Here is a 19,039-nt window from a genome sequence, read left to right as displayed (position 1 = left end):
ACATACAAACAGCCAACAGGTACATGAAAAGGTGCTCAACATCAGTAATCATCAGAGAAATACAAATAAAAAACTCAATGGGATATCACCTTCTAACTTTAGAATGGCTATTATAAAAAGATAAGAGGTAACAGGGGTATGGAAAAGGGGAACCTTGTGCACTTTTGGTGGTAATGTCAATTGGTACTGCCATTATGGAAAACAGCATCAAGTTTCCTTAAAAAATTAAAAACAGAATTGCCATCTGATCCAGCAATATCACTTCTAGGTATATACCCCAAGGAAATGAAATCAGTATTTCAAAGAGGTATCTGCACTCCCCTGTTCATTGCAGCATTATTCTCACCAGCAAATATATGGAAATAACCAAAGTGTCCATTGACACATGAATCGATAAAGAAAAGCAGTATTATTCAGTCATAAAAAAGAAGGGAACCTTGTCATTTGTGACAACGTGGATGGAACTGGAAGACATTATGTTACATGAAATAAGCCAGAGATATGTGTGAAATCTAAAAAAGTCAAACTCCGAGAAGCAGACGGTAGCACGCTTACCAGAGACTAGGAGGTGGAGGAAATGGGGAGATGTTGGTCAAAGGGTACAAACTTCCAGTTATAAGATGGGTACAGGATGGTGACTACAGTTAATAATTCTGTATTGTATATTTGAAATTTGCTAAGAGAGTAGATCTTACGCGTTCTCACCAGACACACACACACACACACACACACACACACGTAAATATGTGAAGTGATGGATGTGCTAATTGCAGTAATCATTTCACAATGTATATGTATATCACATGATCATGTTGTAAACCTGAAATATAGACAACAGTATTTGTCAATTATACATATTAAAGCTGAATAAATAAAATAAATTAATTAAAATTACATAAAACTCAAAATTCAGCTCCCTCACTAGGCACATTAAAAGCGCCCAATAGCCACTTATGTGTAGTGGCTAGGATATTGTATGTGTGGAGAATATCTCTATTATTGCAGAAAGTTCTGTTGGATGGCTCTGCTCTAGAAGTAACACTTTTAGCTACATTACACCACTTCTCCTGTGCATTTAGATGACATCATGAGATTTGTAAAGCAAAATTAATTATTCCTTCTGTGCATATGACAATTGCAAGTTTATCTCTAGGTTGGCAATTTTCCTAATTATTAGTGCCACATTTCCATCTGTTTGCCAGATATTTTCACTTGGACACCAATATCAACCCAAATTTGCATATTTAAACTGAATGTTACCTTTTCCCCAAAACCAATTCTGTCTCATAACTTCTCTATTCCCATCTTTACTACTCTTTTGTTCCAACTTTTAAAAGTTTGATCACTGAACTTATATTTTTTTATTTCTTCTTCCTTGTCCTCTGAATCTACCTACCTCCTTAAAAATACCTCTCAAATAGTCTTACTGCTATCAAACTAGATTTTAGTGAGTCTACTTAGATCTTGTCTTTCCCCAAGTCCTTCAAGTATATCCATGCTATAATGTCAAATAATCAGGTTAATTGTACCAAATACCAATGGCTTTGTCTCTTTCATTCCAGAAAATTATAAAAATTGTCCTAAAAATTGGCTCAGTGCCTTTTACAATCATATGTACCTTATCTCTCTCTCCATTTCTGCATGAACAGTCCATCCTGTCCAAACTGATCTCATTTCTCTACCACGAGATAATTCACCTTGCATTCCTAAAACTATGCCCTTGTTCCTCCTCCACATTTTTCTACTTACTGAAACCTTAGCCTTCCTCCAGAAACTAACCTCAGGGCCATCCTCATCTGTGGGTGAAACCATTTTAGATCACAATGTTCTTCCTCAGTCTTCTTAGATACTAGAATAGTCACTCTTTGTACTATTCATCACATAACTTCTGTCTTGCCAGGTATATTAGGTTCCCCTAGAGAAATAGAATCAATAGGCCGTGTGTGTGTGTGTGTGTGTGTGTGTGTGTGTGTGTGTGTGTGTAGAGAGAAAGAGAAAACAGGCTCACGTAATTGTGGTGGCTGGCACTTCCAAAATCCACAAGCCAGACTAGAAGACTGGAAATTCTGGCAAAAAATTGATACCTTGTATCTGAAAGCTTTATCCTATCATCTTCAGAAGACTTCAGTCTTTTCTCTTAAGGACTTCAACTGACTGGATGAGGCCCACTCAAAACAGCATCTGAGAAATTAAAGTAAGTCAAAGCAAAAGTATTAGAGATTATAAAAACAATTGAAGCTTGTGAAGAATATAAAACACTTCTGCATCTTAGAATAGTTTGTGGTAAAGATGGAAACAGAAATGTGTGTGTATAAAACTTTTTCATAGCCAAAAATGATCATCCTACTATTATTTTGGTCATTTTAAAGCATCCATACAATTCATATCTTCTTTCTTTCTTTCCCTGTGACAGGGTCTCACTCTGTCACCCAGGCTGGAGTGCAGTGGCGCGATGTTGGCTCACTGCAACCTCCGCCTCCCAGGTTCAAGAGATTCTCCTGGCTCAGCCTTCCGAGTAGCTGGGATTGCAGGTGCCCGCCACCATGCCCAGCTAATTTTTTTATTTTTAGTAGAGATGGGGTTTCCCCTTGTTGGCCAGGCTGGTCTCGAACTCCTGACCTCGGATGATCCAGCCGCCTTGGCTTCCCAAAATACTGGGATTACAGGCATGAGCCACTGCACCCGGCCATATCTTCTTTCATCTAACCAAAGATCCCATGTTTTCCATCCAACCAGTATATCTTAGCTATTTGTCAGATTATTCTTACCAAGGATGCTTGAACATTAAGTGCATCTCATGATTTCTTCTCACATAGGTATTTTGTCCTATGATTTCCATCTTGGCACATGAACCTAGAAATATTTTTAAAGGCAAAAATCCTTATACATAAAATATTCTCTCTATTTTTACATTTTCTTGTTCCATAGTACTTGCCATGATAGCATCCACACAGCTGTCAATAAGTAAGAACTGGCTGACTGATAGATTTTGTGTAGAGCAATTAAGATGTTCAGAGTTCTTCTCTCATGTTATCTACTTAGTGCTGGATATTACTGCCTGATTATCTCACAAATATCTCAAACTTGACATGTTTCAAGTTAAATTTATCTTCCTTTTGAAACAGTGGGTAACAGAGAGGAACATGGGGGCAGCCATCATGGTCAACCTGTAGCTTTCCATACAGTGAGGACCTGCTCACTGGCTCACAAATTGCTTTGACCTTGTGTCGCTTTGTCTCAGTGCACTTTTCTCTACTATCTAAATTATATTCCTTCTGCCTGGGATAGTCTTTTTGATCTCTATATAGCAACCACCTTTTATAATTCAGACTGCAGCTTAAACATTATCTTCTACAAGGGGCTTTCTCTGACCAGACATATATAAATACCACATTACTCTTCATAAAATTACCCTGTTTTAATTATATACCAAAAACTGACCACTCTCTAATTTTCCTTATTTATGTATGCCTTTTTTTTTAATTGTGACTCTCCCTGTAATGGAGTCTAAGCTCTATGACAGCAAAGATATCTAGGCTGTTCAGTGCTTAGAACAGTATCTGGCACAGTATATATCTATAGAATGAGTAAATTTTTGAAAACATCATCTAATGAGCTTGTTTAAAATGTAGATTTTTTTTTCCAGTACATTTCTTTAGATTATCATTCAGTACATGTGGGGCAAGGCCTAGGTAGGTATCTGATATTTTTAACATGCACTCCAGGTGATTCTGATGCCAGAGGTCCTTTGACAATACTTTAAAACTGTGCTATTAACAGCAGATAAAAACAATATGTTGTCAGCATTCAGGTGTATTTTAAACTTTATTTTTATAATCTTGGATTTAGGAAGACAAAATTTCCTCTAGATAAGTAGTGCCTTCTGTTTATCAAGGCTTTGTGCTAGATACTATATGTCATGTTTCTCAAAATTTGATATGCGTTACAAACCACTTAGACAATCTTGTTAAAATGCAGATTCTATTCAGAAGTTTTAGAGTGAGACCCAAAAATCACATTCTTATAATGGATTAAAAATATATAATCTAACTGTATGCTGTCAATAAGAGAATCATTTTAGATCTAAAGGCAAACAGGTTAAAATCAAAAGGATAAAAAGAGATAACTCTGCAAATATTAACCAAAAGAGAGCTGGAATGGTTATAGTAATATCCAGACAAGTTACACCTCAAGTCAAAACCTTTTATAAGAGACAACAAAGAACATTAGATAGTGATAAAACAGTCAAATCACGAAGAAGATATAACAACTATAAGCATACAGCCACAAAATATCACAGCTCCTAAATAAATACTGACAGAATCAGAGAGAAATAAAAATTTCTGTAATAATGGTTAGAAACTTTAATATTACCCTTTTTTGTTAACAGCTTTATTGAGATATAATTCACATATCATAGAATGTACCCATTTAAGATGTACAATTCAACAGTTTTTGTACATTCGTAGAGTTAAGCAGCCATCACCACATTCAATTTATAGTGGTTTTATCATCTTGAAAAGAAACCCTGTATCACTCTCATTAGCTATCATCTCTATTTCTCCCCCACCCAGCAACTACTAACCTACTTTTTGTCTCTATGGATTTGCCTGCTCTAGGCACTTCATATTAATGGAACTGTATAGTATGTTGTCTTTCATGATTGGGTTATTTTACTTACCATAATATTATCAAAGTTTATTTATGTAGCATGTATCAGTACTTCATTTATATGGTTATCTTCACCTTTTATATAATTTTACCTTTTATTTTAGATTTAGAGCTTACATGTGCAGGCAGGTTTGTTACATGAGTTTATTGTGTGACACTGAGGGTTGAGGTATGAATAATCCCTTCGCCCAGGTAGTGAGCACAATACCCAGTAGGTGGTTTTTCAGCACCTGCTCCGCTTCCTCTCTCCCACCTCTAATAGTCTCCAGTGGCTATTTTTCTCATCTTTATGCCCATGTGGACCCAATGTTCAGCTCCCATTTATCAGTGAAAACATACAGCATTTGGTTTTCTGTTTCAGTGTTAATTCACTTAACATAATGGCCTCCAGCTACATTGATGTTGCTACAAAAGATATGATTTCATTCTTTTTTATGGGTGCATAGTATTTCATGGTGTATATGTACTACATTTTCTTTTCTTTTCTTTTCTTTTTTTCTTTTTAAGATGGAATCTTCTTCTGTCACCCAGGTTGGAGTGCAGTGGCATGATCTCAGCTCACTGCAACCTCCACCTCCCAGGTTCAAGTGATTCTCCTGCCTCAGCCACCCAAGTAGCTGAGACTACAGGCATGCACCACCACAGCAGGCTAAGTTTTGTATCTGTAGTAGAGACGGGGTTTCACCGTGTTGTCCAGGCTGGTCTCAAACTCCTGGCCTCAAGTGATCCACCCACTTCGGCCTCCCAAAATGCTAGGATTACAGGTGTGAGCCACCATGCCCAGCCGCGTACCACATTTTCTTTATGCAATTCTCCATCGATGGCACCCAGGTTGCTTCCATGTGTCTGCTATTGTGAATAGTGCTGTCATGAACATAAAAGTGCATGCGTCTTTTGTGTAGAATGATTTCTTTTCCTTTCGAATTGCTGGGTTGAATGGTACTTCTGTTTTAAGTTCTTAGAGAAATCACCACAATGCTTTCCACAGTGGCTGAACTAATTTACATTCCCCCCAGCCTTATATAAGTGTTCCCTCTTCTCCACAGCCTTGCCAGTATCTGTTATTTTTTGACTTTTTAATAATAGCCATTCTGATTGGTGTGTAGTGGTATCTCATTGTGGCTTTGATTTGCATTTTTCTCATGATTAGTGATGGTGAGCATTTTTTTATGTTTGTTGGCCACTTGTATGTCTTCTTTTGAGAAGAGTTTGTTCATTCCCTTTGCCCATTTTTAATGGGGTTATTTGTTTTTTTGCTTCTTGAGTTAAGTTTCTTACAGATTCTAGATATTAGACCTTTATCGAATGCATAGTTTGCACATATTTTCTCGCATTTTGTAGGCTATCTGTTTATTTGGTTGATAGTTTCTCTTGCTGTGCAGAAGCTCTTTAGTTTACTTAGGTCCCATCTGCCAATTTTTGCTTTTGTCACAATTGCTTTTGAGGATAAGCTGTAAATTCTTTGCCAAGCCTGATGACAACAAGGATATTTCTTAGGTTTTCTTCTAGGGTTTTTATAGTTTCGGGTTTTACATTTAAATCTTTAATCAATCTTGAGCTAATTTTTATATATGGTGAAATGCAGGGGTCCAGTTTCATTCTTCTGCATATGGCTAGCCAGGTATCCCAGCACCATTTATTGGAGTCATTTCCCCATTGTTTATTTTTGTTGACTTTGTTAAAGATCAGATGGCTATGGGTGTCCTGCTTTATTTCTGGGTCCTGAATTCTGTTCCACTGATCTGTGTGTCTCTTTTTGTACCAATACCATGCTGTTTTGGTTACTGTAGCCTTATAGTATACTTTGAAGTCAGGTAATGTGATGTGTTTAGCTCTGTTCTTTTTCTTTAGGATTGCTTATAGATTAGAAAATATCAGAAAGGGCAGTCTATTTAACAAGTAAAACTGGATATCCACATTCAAAAGAATGAAGTTGAACTCATACGTTACACCATATAAAAAACCAACTCAAAAATAGCTTAAAGACCTAATCATAAGTGTGAAAATTATCCAACCCCAGAAAAACACATGGGAAAAAACTTTTTGACGTTGGATTTGGCAAAGATTTCTTAGATATGATGCCAAAAACACAGGCAAAAACAATAAAAAAGTAGATAATTTTTTCTTCAAAATTGAAAACTTTTGCTTATTAAAGGAAACTATCCAGAGAGAAGAAAGACAATCCACATAATAAAAGAAAATATTTGCAAATCACATACTTAATAATATCCAGAATATATAAAGAACACCTACAACTTACTACAAAAAAACACCAAAAACCCAATTTTAAAATGGGCAACAGATTTGAACAGACATTTCTTCACAGAAGATATACAAATGAGCAGTAAGCATATGAGACACTCAACATCACTAGTCATTAGGGAATTGCAGATCACAACCACAATGAGATACCATATCACACCCACTAGGATTTCTATTGTCCATTAATCAGAAAATAACAAGTGTTAGTGATGACATGGAGAAATTGAAACCCTTGTACATTGCTGATAGGAATGTAAAATAATACAGCTGCTATGAAAAACAGTATGAATATTTCTCAAAAAGTTAAACATAGACTAACCGCTTGATCCAGCAATTCTACATCTAAGTGTATACCCAAAAGAAGTGAAACGAGGATACTCAAACAAATACTTGTATGCCAATGTTCACAGAAAACATTATTCACAATAGCCAAAAGGTGAAAACAATCCAAGTGTCCCTCAACAGATGCATCACTTTAAAAAAATGTACTATATATGTGCACCAGAATAGTATTCAGCCTTAAAAAGGAATAAAATTCTGATACATTGATGAACCTTGAAAACATTATGTTAAGTGAAGTAAGCCAGATACAAAAGAAAAAATATTGTATGATTCCATTTACGTGAGACACCTAGAATAGTCAAATTCATAGACCCAGTAAAACAGAGGTTACCAGAGACTGCCAGTAGGAGATAACAGAAGTTATTGTTTAATGGATATAGAATTTCAGTTTGTGATGATGAAAAAGTTCTGAAGATAGATATGGTGATGGTTATACAACAGTGAGTATGCACTTAATTCAACTGAATTGTATACTTCAGATGGTAAAATGTTAAATTTTGTTATGTATATTTTGATAAAATTAAAAGACTTTTAAAAAGTTCTGCATTTTTAATCATGTCTAGGCTGGTGCCTACGCTGCTGCTCTTGGGACCATTCTGAGCAGTAAGACTACAGTCTAGAGTAAAGAATAAAACATGGGGTTCCTCAGGAAAAGGAAACATATCTTCTGATTCTACAAACTAGTAGCTGGCACACCATATAAGCTCAATACTTTTTTCAATTCTTCATGAGGAAAGAGAGAAAAATATATAATCTAATAGGGTCACTAGGATTTGCAATATAACGCAGAATGTGTCACGAATATAATACAGATACAAGCAAAGAGCAAAAGGAAATCAGAGAAGGAGGTGGTTTTTAGGGAGCAATAATAAGGTAATAAAATCAATGCCTTGCATAAAGTATTACTCAATAAATATTTCTTGTGCAAACGTGCTGTTGACTTGTTAAAATTTTACCTATTATAATTAAGAATTCAACCAACTAACTAAAAAGATATGGGACTGTACAATAGAAAACCAGGTATACAGACACTATAGCTCTTTTTAAAAAGAGTGTTATTTGGCTCAGTGAACTTTCTTTGCTCACACTGTTTCCCAAGTGCAGTATGACATGAAGAACACAACGTGCTTTACCTGGATACTCACCAGTGTTCTAACTAGTTACAGCACGATCAGAAGATAAGCTTCGTAAAGCACAGTTATGAAAGTGCAGCTCGTTATTTATTGAGGATAGAATGCGTACATGATTTTGGTGTAAATGGACAGATGACACACTTACCAAGGCGAGGCTTAATTGTTTTGATTTCTTTCTATGGATGGATGCATTTTATTACATAATTGTTAATGTCTATAAAATGCAAATGTTTGAGATTTGTCAATCATTTTATTTTTCTTACATACATGTCAGATTACTGGAGATGGTGTAAAGTCAGTTTAGCAGTTGTAAATATCTCCCATATGAAGTATGACCATTTACTTCTATAAAAGGAAGAATAAGCCAACAGATGGCTGTATTTGTATTATGCCTTCCTCCTTGGTGCTAAAAGCAGTTCTGATCCACTTTCAATGAGAAGTTTACTATTTGAAAGCTTATTAGCTTTTTCAGATGCTTAGGTACTCTTTAATTGATTTGTAATTCCACTTTAAAGTTTAAAGCCATATCTTTATAATTGTCTTTATATAGGGTAGTATGTTATATGGCCTAACAAATGAGACTGAGTCACAACCATCTCTATAGATCCATAATAAAATGATAATTTATAATTTATGAACGTAATTGTGAGCTTAAGACAAGGTAACATCCTCAAGTATCATCCCAAGGAAGAGTAAATTATGCTTAATACAATTTTAATGATGAATGGATTTTCAAAATATTCTAATTTTTTGTAACTGTTAATCCAGTTTGTGAAAGCTCCAAACTTTGTTTGTTTGGTAAACTAGAAAACTGTATTCCCTCAAACTGCTGACTAACAAAAACTGCTGCATCAGTTTTTTAAAGAGAAAAAAGCATGAGGTAGATTAAAAATTTTCACCAATTCCAGTCAAATGAGTGGTAAAGTAGGAATATCTAATATCCTGACAAACAGTGCTTTTTCCATGGAATCTGACTTTCCTTCTTTTATTCCAATTCTAACACTTTCATTAGCTCCAAATCTAAGCCGAGAATGAAGCAAGGAAGTTATAAATTCAATGACAAAATTTGAATCCATGAACTGCCTAGCCAGAAACTTCGATTGGAGTGGGGGGGCTAGGCAGGGTGAAATTCTGAGATGCTTCCTTTTTCAAACTGTGAGAGATGTGGGATGTAAAGAATGCTGTATATCAGCTAAGTGATAAAAGTCACATAGCCATGATACATTTGTTAAAATTGTATTTCAGAAAAAGTAAATTGTAAATAAGATGGAAAATTCTGAAAGAGCTGAAGAAATGCAAGAAAATTATCAGAGAAACGGGTAAGCTTTCACTAAGTTCTATAAGTATTCTTCTACAACTTCAAATATAACTCATCCTTTCCACACCTATAGCAAAAATGTTTATAATTTTTTCCCAAAAATAGCAATGCTATTTGCATTTTGCTGAACTTCAACATAAGCAGTCTTATAATTAATTTAATAGTGATTTTAAGAACTGCAATAGGATTAATTGTAATAGGATTTATTTATCCAGGATTTATTGATTTAGTGCTTCAGATATCTCCTCTTCTGAATTTCTCATTGTTAATTTCTTGTCCACCATTATATAGAAGAAAGGCACCTGCAAATTTTAATTTCAATTCTCTGTGGACCCGTCATTCCATGTGGTACATTTAATAAAAGAAAATATTCGATTCCAATTATTTTTTCACTGAATAGATGTCTCTGTGAATATGTATGTTATACAAGTTTCTACACCTGGAATTCATTAATTGAGAGTTTTTAAATGGAAATAGTTTTACATCTATTTTATTTCCACTTTTACCATAATGATTGTGTTATATTTGGACATACAATCTATAAAACTGGAGAAGACCCTTCCAGGTCATGCAGTTTGTTAATTCAGAAAATAGCCAGAGAGGGCATTCCAGCGATACCATTTTCTTGTGAGTCAGAATCAGAAACTTCCTTAGGCTAAAGCAAATTCCATTTAGGAACATTCTGAAAATCAAAAGAACTGCATTCCAAACTTCTCCTTTAATCTTTTTGTTGTTATTTTCCCAAAGTAAATGTTCTCCTTTCTAAGCACCTTTTCCTCATAAATTCAAAACATTATCTAAAGATGCCCTAACACCCTGGTGTAAGGGGATGCTGAGGGGACAGGTTTATTTTAGAATACATTTGTGTTCTTAAGCGTTACCTGTGGACTGACTAAATCATGTGTTCAGCGTATATTCCACAGGAGGCATTGTAACTGGACAGTTAAGAGTTTGGGCTCTGGCGTCAGACTGAAGTTCAATCACTAGCTACATAAACTTGGGTTGTTTTGCTCTGTGACTGTTTCTTCATCTCTAAAGTGGTCATGATAATAATACACTACAGACCTCATTGGTGAACCACGAAAACTAATAGGTCGGTAGCAATACCAACAGCAAACTGCATCTATATGCTATCGCACAGAAAATTAGAATGGGGAAGTGGTTGATTTTTCTAGTTTCCGTGACTGGAGAGAATAGGAGAAAACAATATGAAAGAAAATAGCAACAGGAACTGAAGGTAGGGGTTGGATGGGCCCTGAAAAGTGAAATTAGTGAGATACAGGTGTGGGATCTGGCTATGAAATACAGGAAGGATTCCTATTAGGTGGAGGTGACACATTCGGAGCTAAGAGCAGAATCTTCGCTGCTCTGGGCCTTGCTGATTTGCACTAATGAAAGTACTGGGCCACCAACATCTCTAAGATCCCCTTCAGCTTGCAAACCAGCAACGGGCACGCTAGGACTAGGAGCTAGTGCGGCTGTGACCCGCACAATGCAATCAGTTTCCTCTGGGCGCCTCAGGCTCCGCCCTCGGCCTTTGCCAAAGGACACTTGGCCCCAAGAACTGTGTAGAGGGAGGAGACCCCCAAACCCGCCCACCTGCCCACATGTTGCTTTCTTATCTCAACGCTGATAAAGAGACTTTCACAAAACGACCCAAGCCCTCCTTCGAAACCTTTCCGTGAAGGTCAATCGGAGTTAGAAATTATTTCCCTGAAACAACGTTTATCAAGAGAAGAGGGTTTACTGGGTCTTAAGCTTCAAAATCCGCATCTAGAGGTGGGGAAAGGGATTGTAGAGTTTTGCAATGGTAAAGCATTTTTTTGTCATCTCATGCCTCACCCCAGAGCAAATTGACCGGAACACAAGTAAATTATTAACCTCAGGTGGAATAAAATTAAGTGAATTGTCATTTATCAAAGCTGACAGAACAATGCGTTATAAAGCAGGAGAGGAGCCGGATGTTTGTCTTCCTGTTGTGTCCGTATAGAAAACTTAAACTGTTCCCTACAGTCTTCTCTTAATGTTTCAGAATTTTGCGCGTGCATGTGTGTGTGTTTGTGTGTGTGTAACTGACAGACTGCTGTGAAATCAGTGGATACAATGTACAGCTTTCATTTGGACATCCTTGAAATGTGAGCATACAAAGCTAAGAAATGAAATTTTCAAAAAGGGAGACAAAACTAAGAGTACACTTGTTTAATGTGTACCTAATAGAACTCATTTCATTTAAAGCTCAGATTTTGTTACTAAAGGTCAAAAATTGCACTCCACCACTTCATACTCATTATGATGGCTAATACTAAAAAAGAGAAAAGAAAAAGGAAAGAACAAGTGGTGGTGAGGATATAGAGAAATTCGAATCCTTGTGCTGGCAGGAATGTAAAATGGTGCGGTTGCCATGGAAGACAGCGTGAATGTTCCTCAAAAAATTAATAATAGGATTAACATGTAACCCAGCAATTCTACTTCTGGGTATATACTCAAAAGAATCAAAAGCAGTGAGTTGAAGAGATATTTGTACACTCATATTCCTAACAGCGTTACTAGGAATAGCCAAAATGTGGAAGCAGTCTAAGTGCTCGACAAAACGTGGCAAAAACGTATAATGGAATACTATTCAGCCTTAAAGAGTAGAAAAATTCCAACACCTACTACAATGTGGATGAAACATGAAGACTTTATGCTAAGTGAATAATTCAAGGATGAACTTTGAAGACAGCCAGACGAAACAGACACGGAAAGAGAAATGCTATATGATTCTATTTATCTGAGGTGCCCAGAACAGTCAGATTCATAGAGGCAAAATAAAACCGCAGTTACCAGGGGCTGGGAGGAGGGGACAATGGGAAAATGTTTAATATGTACAGAGGTTTAGTTTTGCAAAGTAAAGAGTTCTGTGGGTAAATCAAAATAAATGGTGGCACAACAATGTGACTGTACTTAGTACCTTGGTTATACAATTAAAATTATTCAAGAAGATAAAGTCTACATTATATCTATTTTACCACAACTTTAAAAAATTCTACTCCAGACACATGTCTTCAAGTTGCTATCCTAACAAGTTTACAGACAACCAGTGACAACTGTCTATCATTAAGTTTATTTTTAAAATTTCAGTGTTGGTATAAATTTGCTACCAAGGTGATATCTGACACTTCAGCAAACTATTAATGGAAAAATTTTGCAAATTATATTCACATTGTAACTGTTGCATTTTGAACTTTTATTTTCCAGAACTGTGGAAGAACAGCCAAAACTGAGAAAGGAAGCTGTTGGATCTATTGAGATAGTAAGTGAAATCAGTTAGAAAGTACATGCATTAGAAGATTTTAGAGACTTGTCAGTAGTGCATAGAACGATTGTGTTTATTAGATTGCATCCATTATTTGTGGGAAAGAGGGAACTAAAATAATTCATTAAAGTATCATTTTTGATAGAAAAAATATAAACAATCTCAAAATTTTACAATAAAGGATAGGGAAAAATAGCATAACATCCACATAATGACTCAGTGTTTTAAAAGTGTTTTTGGTGTGTGTGTGTGCATGTATCATATATAAATGTTACCAAAGGATATTTCTGAGTGGTGGGAAATTATCAGTGACTTTTACTATCTATGTTTACATTTCAGTGTATTCCAATGATTCTGCATTGTTATGTGTTGTTATTATTTTTATAGTGTTACAAATCCTTTTAAATCAAAAATAATTATCTAAGTATTTTTTAAAGCCTATGTATCAAAGAATGTGTCTGTACACTTCTTTGAAATCATGTTTAAGGAGCGTTTCATGCATGTGTTCCCAGACATGGCCTTCACCCACTCTAATCTCTGTGTCAGCCTGGCTGTCAATGTTATGTCCCTACAAATATACATGAAACAGCCCGCTTTTTCAAAAGTCAATTAAAAAAGAACTGAATAGTAGCAGAACATGACAAACTTTATCAAGGAGATAGCATTATTTTGGAGGAAGGTGGAGGAGCAGATACTCTCTTAATGTCCATAGTGCTGAATGCAATGCTGTGGAAGTAACACTATAAATATTTATTAGCTATTGCACTGATGAATGGAAAAATAATATTTTGGTCTCCATTCATCAAATATGCAGTAAGTTCCTCTTGCTGTTATTAAAATCTAATTACATTTTAATACCATTTAAATTTTATTTTGGCCTCTCTCGGTAAGATAAATAATCCATATTTTCAATTTTGCTCATGATTTGGTTTTGGACAGATGCTATGGGGACCTACTACAGAACAGAATATAAAGCATTCAATAGATGGCTTTCAGGCATTTCTTTCTTATTCAAAACAGCCCTTAAAATTATCATTGACCCCCTTAAATATCCTTATTTACAGGATAGGCATTGTTCTGGGTAGAAAAAAAAAATCTAAGGAATTTAAAATAATCACAAATATAATTCATTACATTTTTACTAGTTAGTTCTGGTCACTGCACTTAGCTGTGCCATTGCTATGATGCCAGTGAGCCTAGAGCATTGAAAGCGTGCAGATCAACTTTCCATAAACTAAGATATTGTTTTTGCAGTCTTCAACTTATTCCAAAGTCAAACAAATGGAATAAAGTTTCTGATTCATACCCACATCTGACCTGACTTGTGTCAGGTATCTACAATTTGTACTGATTTAGCTGCTTTATTTATTTTTATCATTATTATACTTTAAGTTCTAGGGTACATGTTCACAACGTGCAGGTTTCTTATATAGGTATACATGTGCCATGTTGGTTTGCTGCACCTATCAACTTGACATTTACATTAGGTATTTCTCCTAATACTATCCCTCCCCCAGCCCCCCACCCCCCAACAGGCCCCCGTGTGTGATGTTCCCCACCTTGTGTCCATGTGTTCTCATTGTTCAACTCCCACCTATGAGTGAGAACATGCGGTGTTTGGTTTTCTGTCCTTGTAATAGTTTGCTGAGTATGATGGTTTCCAGCTTCATCCATGTCCCTGCAAAGGACATGAACTCATCCATTTTTATGGCTGCATAGTATTCCATGGTGTATATGTGCCACATTTTCTTAATCCAGTCTATCATTGATAGACATTTGGGTTGGTTCCAAGTCTTTGCTATTGTGAATATTTAGCTGCTTTATTTTTTAATGCCTTTAAAGGAGATGGTAAATTCTTAATTTTGGTATTTGTTTTTACTTTAGATATAAATACATATCTATGATTTTATGCATTTATTTACCATCTTAATCAATGTATAAAGTCATGTTTACTAAGTGGCAAAGGCTGTAGGCTGCTGTTGTGTGTGTGTGTGCTTGGTGTGTTTGTTTTACAGCTGTGGTGCTACTGTGCTTTGTTTTCCTCAGTTCCGCTTTGCTGATGGACTGGACATCACACTCATGATCCTGGGTATACTGGCATCACTGGTCAATGGAGCCTGCCTTCCTTTAATGTCACTGGTTTTAGGAGAAATGAGTGACAACCTTATTAGTGGATGTCTAGTGCAAACTAACACAAGTGAGTATACGATTATTTTTCTGTATCACTGAAGACACAAAAGTATTGAATAAAGCAAACAAACGTTAAGCTAGCAAGGCAGATTATTGTATTGTAAAACACTATCTGTATAATATGTATTTGAGTCATTTATTCTGCTATATTGCTGGGCACTAAAGAAACAAAATCTTCATGACCACAGAGGTCTATAATTGAATTAAAATAAATAAATAAGAAACAAAATCCCCTATTAGTTAGGGTTTTCAGAGAAACAGCATCGATAGGATGTGCGTTAGAAACAGGGAGAGAGAGACTGCGTGTGTGTGTGTGTGTGTGTGTGTGTGGGTGTGTGAAGAGTGAGATTTTAAAGAATTGGCTGGCTCACATGGTTATAGAGGCTGGCGAGTTCAAGAGGGTGGGCTGGCATGCTGGGGACTCAGCAGAGAGCCAATGTTGCAGTTCAAATCAGAAAGCCATTTGCTGACGTTATGTAGGAATCATCTGAAGCCCACAATCGTTCAGCTTGTCTCTCTAAGAATTCAAGTGGTGATTACATCAGGATTTAATCAAAGGCTTGGGCCATCCCAGGCCACTAGGATGTAACACATCCTTTAAAAAGAAGAAATCAAGGCCGGGTGCAGTGGCTCATGCCTGTAATCCCGCACTTTGGGAGGCTGAGGCCAGTGGATCACCTGAGGTCAGGAGTTCGATACTAGCCTGGCCAACATGGTGAAACCTCGTCTCTATTAAAATACAAAAAATTAGCTAGCCATGGTAGCAGGTGCCTATAATCCCAGCTACTTGGGAGGCTGAGGCAGGAGAATTGTTTGAACCCAGGAGGCAGAGGTTGCATTGAGCCAAGGTTGCACCATTGCACTCCAGCCTGGGCAACAAGAGCGAAACTCCATCTCAAAGAAAAAAAAGAAAGAGAAGGAGAAGAAGAAGAGGAAGAAATAATCAAGTATGATCAAATCTTTCAGTTTAGTAGCTACTTAACTTTTTTTTTTTTGTAGTAGTAGTTTTTAGCCATGCATGGCACTATATAACATAATGCAGAAGAGAAGCAGAAAATTATAGAACTAGAGACAGATACCCTGAATTGGCGGTGAGAGGAACTAGCAATTAGGTGTGGAAAAGGTGTTTTCATATTGCCCTTATTTGTAGGCATCTTTCGTGTATCCTTTGTAGCGTCCTATTTCAGGGTCATGTCTTTCAAGGTGACATTATTCTTTAGGTTTAAATTCCAGTGATTTTCCTATGCACTGATGTAATGACTATGCAGTATTTTTTATCTGGTGGATATTACAAATACTAGTAATTTCCTGATTTTATATGCTTTTCCCCAAATTACACACTGGAAGTATTGTTATAAATACTTATTATAACTGGGAAAAATAACTCATTACAACCTAGACTGTCTTTTCATCAACATTAGCCTTTCTTTGTTCAGTCTATTTCCCTCTGTGCTCTATTTGACTTTAAATTCTAATTTATACCTAAATTATACCTTCTTGTTTTCCAAAAAGCAAATCTTTAAAGCAAAAAAAAAAAAATCTTTAAAGCAAAAAAAAATCTTTAAACTCAAAAGTAAATCTTTTACGTGTACTAATCTTGACTGGGATAAACCCATTGCTTCCATCTCTGTCTTTCCATGTTCTCCTGCTTAAACAGTTATGATTTTTTAAATATTTTAATAATATAAACAAAATTAAGGATATAAGTAAAAACCTGATATATTAATGATATAAATTGATATATATGCTAAATAATGTGTTGTTAAACAAATGGAGCCAATTCACTGAGTAAACAGTTATTGATTGTCTACTATATCTCTATGAACAAATGAATGAATGAATGAATGTGTGAGTAAATGAGCAACCTGGCAACCTAAGGCCATCTGCTTGGGAGTATTCTTTTTGTTAAATTTATGCTGTAATTGATTGCCTTACCTGTTTTGGATAGGCTAGGCACTACATATCTAATTGCTATTGCTGTGAATTCTAATTTTTGTTGTTGTTCAAGGCTTCGCCAGTTTCCTGGTTTTATTGAATGTGGTAAACATATAGAGAAGTTCAATAATGATTTAGATAAATTCATGGATATTATTGGTATATTATAACACATTGTTAAAGAGAAGTAGGGATATTAAGAGGCAAACCTTCAACCTTCTAACATTGATTTTCCGGAGGATAATAGAGCAGGATTATTTGTTCCTATAAATAAAAATATGAATAATAGCTATCATTAGTTGGGGATCCATTTTTGTGTGAGTCCTGAACTTTCCAAAATATTACCTCTATCAATATAATCTATACACTGAGATTATGCCATTTTTATAAGACTGCAGGAACCATTTTTAGAAACAATGTTTATTTCCTTTATTTGCTCAGTTAAATCTCATTGAAATCTCCATTTCTGCCATATGAATTCTGGTATTTTTTCCTACCACAATTCCATAAATAGAATAAGGGAGAAATGATTGTTTGCATATAAATAAAGATCATAAACATTGTAATATGTGATGATGTTATAACAGATGAAGAGTCATGATGTCTGCAGTCATTTCAAATGTTGATTATAGAGGTTTAAGGAAGAAAATTGTAATCATGGATATCAACCATGGTTTTGTGTTATTGGTAAAATCAGGACTTGGTGGTATATTCATCAGTGTACAATAGTTTTTTCTACTAGAAGATATATAGAAAAGTTTACATAGAAAACTTATAACCTTTCCACATTGTTGGTTACTCAACATGTTTCAATGAGCTTTCCTGCTTTCCCATGGCTAATTCTTCCAGAACTTTCACACATGTTCTTGCTTTTCTTGGACTTTTGAAATCATTCCCTGGAGTGTTTCAGACTTAATTTAAAGTGTATAATCTCAGGCAGAAGCAGGGAATTTTATTACTATCACTTTCCTGATTGTTGTCTGATCAGAGATGTCCCAAATAATTCTTTCCAGTTATGAGCTACATGGTTAATGGTTCCTTATATTTTTCCAAGCTGCATGAGTACTTCTTGAGAGCAGAGATAATTATTTCCAGTTCTAAGTCAAAGAATAGAAAATGAGATGATAATAAACCTGCGTGTGGGCAGTAAATCTGTTGTCTTAAGAGTGCACTATATTTGGTTTGGAGGGCTATCTGTGTAACAGTATGACCAATTATAAATTAATTTCCTCTATATTTTAAATAACGTTTTTACAGCAAATTATCGGAACTGTACTCAGTCTCAAGAGAAGCTGAATGAAGATATGACTCTGTAAGTCCAAATGAAATGTTAATATCACATTTGTTGAATGATGCTTTATTTAAAGCTTACAAGAAAAAAGCAACTGAAATTTTTTATGACCATTAATATTACACAACAAATGATTAAAGCAAACATTTCCTCTTCTTTCATTAGGTATATAAAATACAATTAGTATATATTTTTTCTTCTACTTGAAAGGTGTATAGGTCATATGCTTTGAGTTGTAGTTGACAAAGTTGTCATCAACTTAAAAATTGTAAGGATTTGCATTTTTGTAGCAATTTTGCCTCCTAGCAATATCCTGGGAAAGAAAGGACTTGATTTTCCTTCTAAAAAATTATATTCCTTATGAGCCTCATTGAAAATTCTATTTCTTTAAACATTAAAAATCAACAAGTAAATAGTAAAAATAATAAAATACTTTTTAACATAAAAAAGTAAGGTTTTACTCACACTAAATTTGGAGACTAATTATTCAGACTATTATGGTAAAGTTGCATCCAAACAAAAATTTGTAAAGTATGAATAATAAATAATTTATAAGGATGTTCTGTTTTATAATTTTAGGTATTAAACAGTATGGTTTATTT

General features: G+C 35.3%; 2 protein-coding genes across 2 annotated transcripts in view; one reads left to right on the top strand and one right to left on the bottom strand.

The window, feature by feature from the left end:
• SP8 (Sp8 transcription factor) overlaps nt 1-19,039 on the bottom strand; it is a 203,312-nt gene that overhangs the window by 25,802 nt on the left and 158,471 nt on the right. The window contains exon 6 of the transcript XR_008527006.1: nt 2,085-2,181. The gene's annotated coding sequence lies outside the window, so the exon portion shown is untranslated. The remainder of the gene's footprint in view (nt 1-2,084; nt 2,182-19,039) is intronic.
• Nucleotides 2,024-19,039, top strand: part of ABCB5 (ATP binding cassette subfamily B member 5) — a 145,530-nt gene continuing 128,514 nt past the window's right edge. The window contains exons 1-5 of the mRNA XM_002818171.3: nt 2,024-2,194; nt 9,654-9,727; nt 12,964-13,018; nt 15,068-15,218; nt 18,404-18,458. Of these exons, the coding sequence (XP_002818217.3) occupies nt 9,675-9,727; nt 12,964-13,018; nt 15,068-15,218; nt 18,404-18,458 (314 nt within the window). The 5' untranslated portion in view covers nt 2,024-2,194; nt 9,654-9,674. The remainder of the gene's footprint in view (nt 2,195-9,653; nt 9,728-12,963; nt 13,019-15,067; nt 15,219-18,403; nt 18,459-19,039) is intronic.

Source organism: Pongo abelii, chromosome 6 (assembly GCF_028885655.2).
Source record: "Pongo abelii isolate AG06213 chromosome 6, NHGRI_mPonAbe1-v2.0_pri, whole genome shotgun sequence".
In the NCBI taxonomy this organism is placed as follows: domain Eukaryota; kingdom Metazoa; phylum Chordata; class Mammalia; order Primates; family Hominidae; genus Pongo; species Pongo abelii.
The sequence above is the reverse complement of the archived record's forward strand: the minus strand, read 5'-3'. Positions and strand labels throughout refer to the sequence as shown.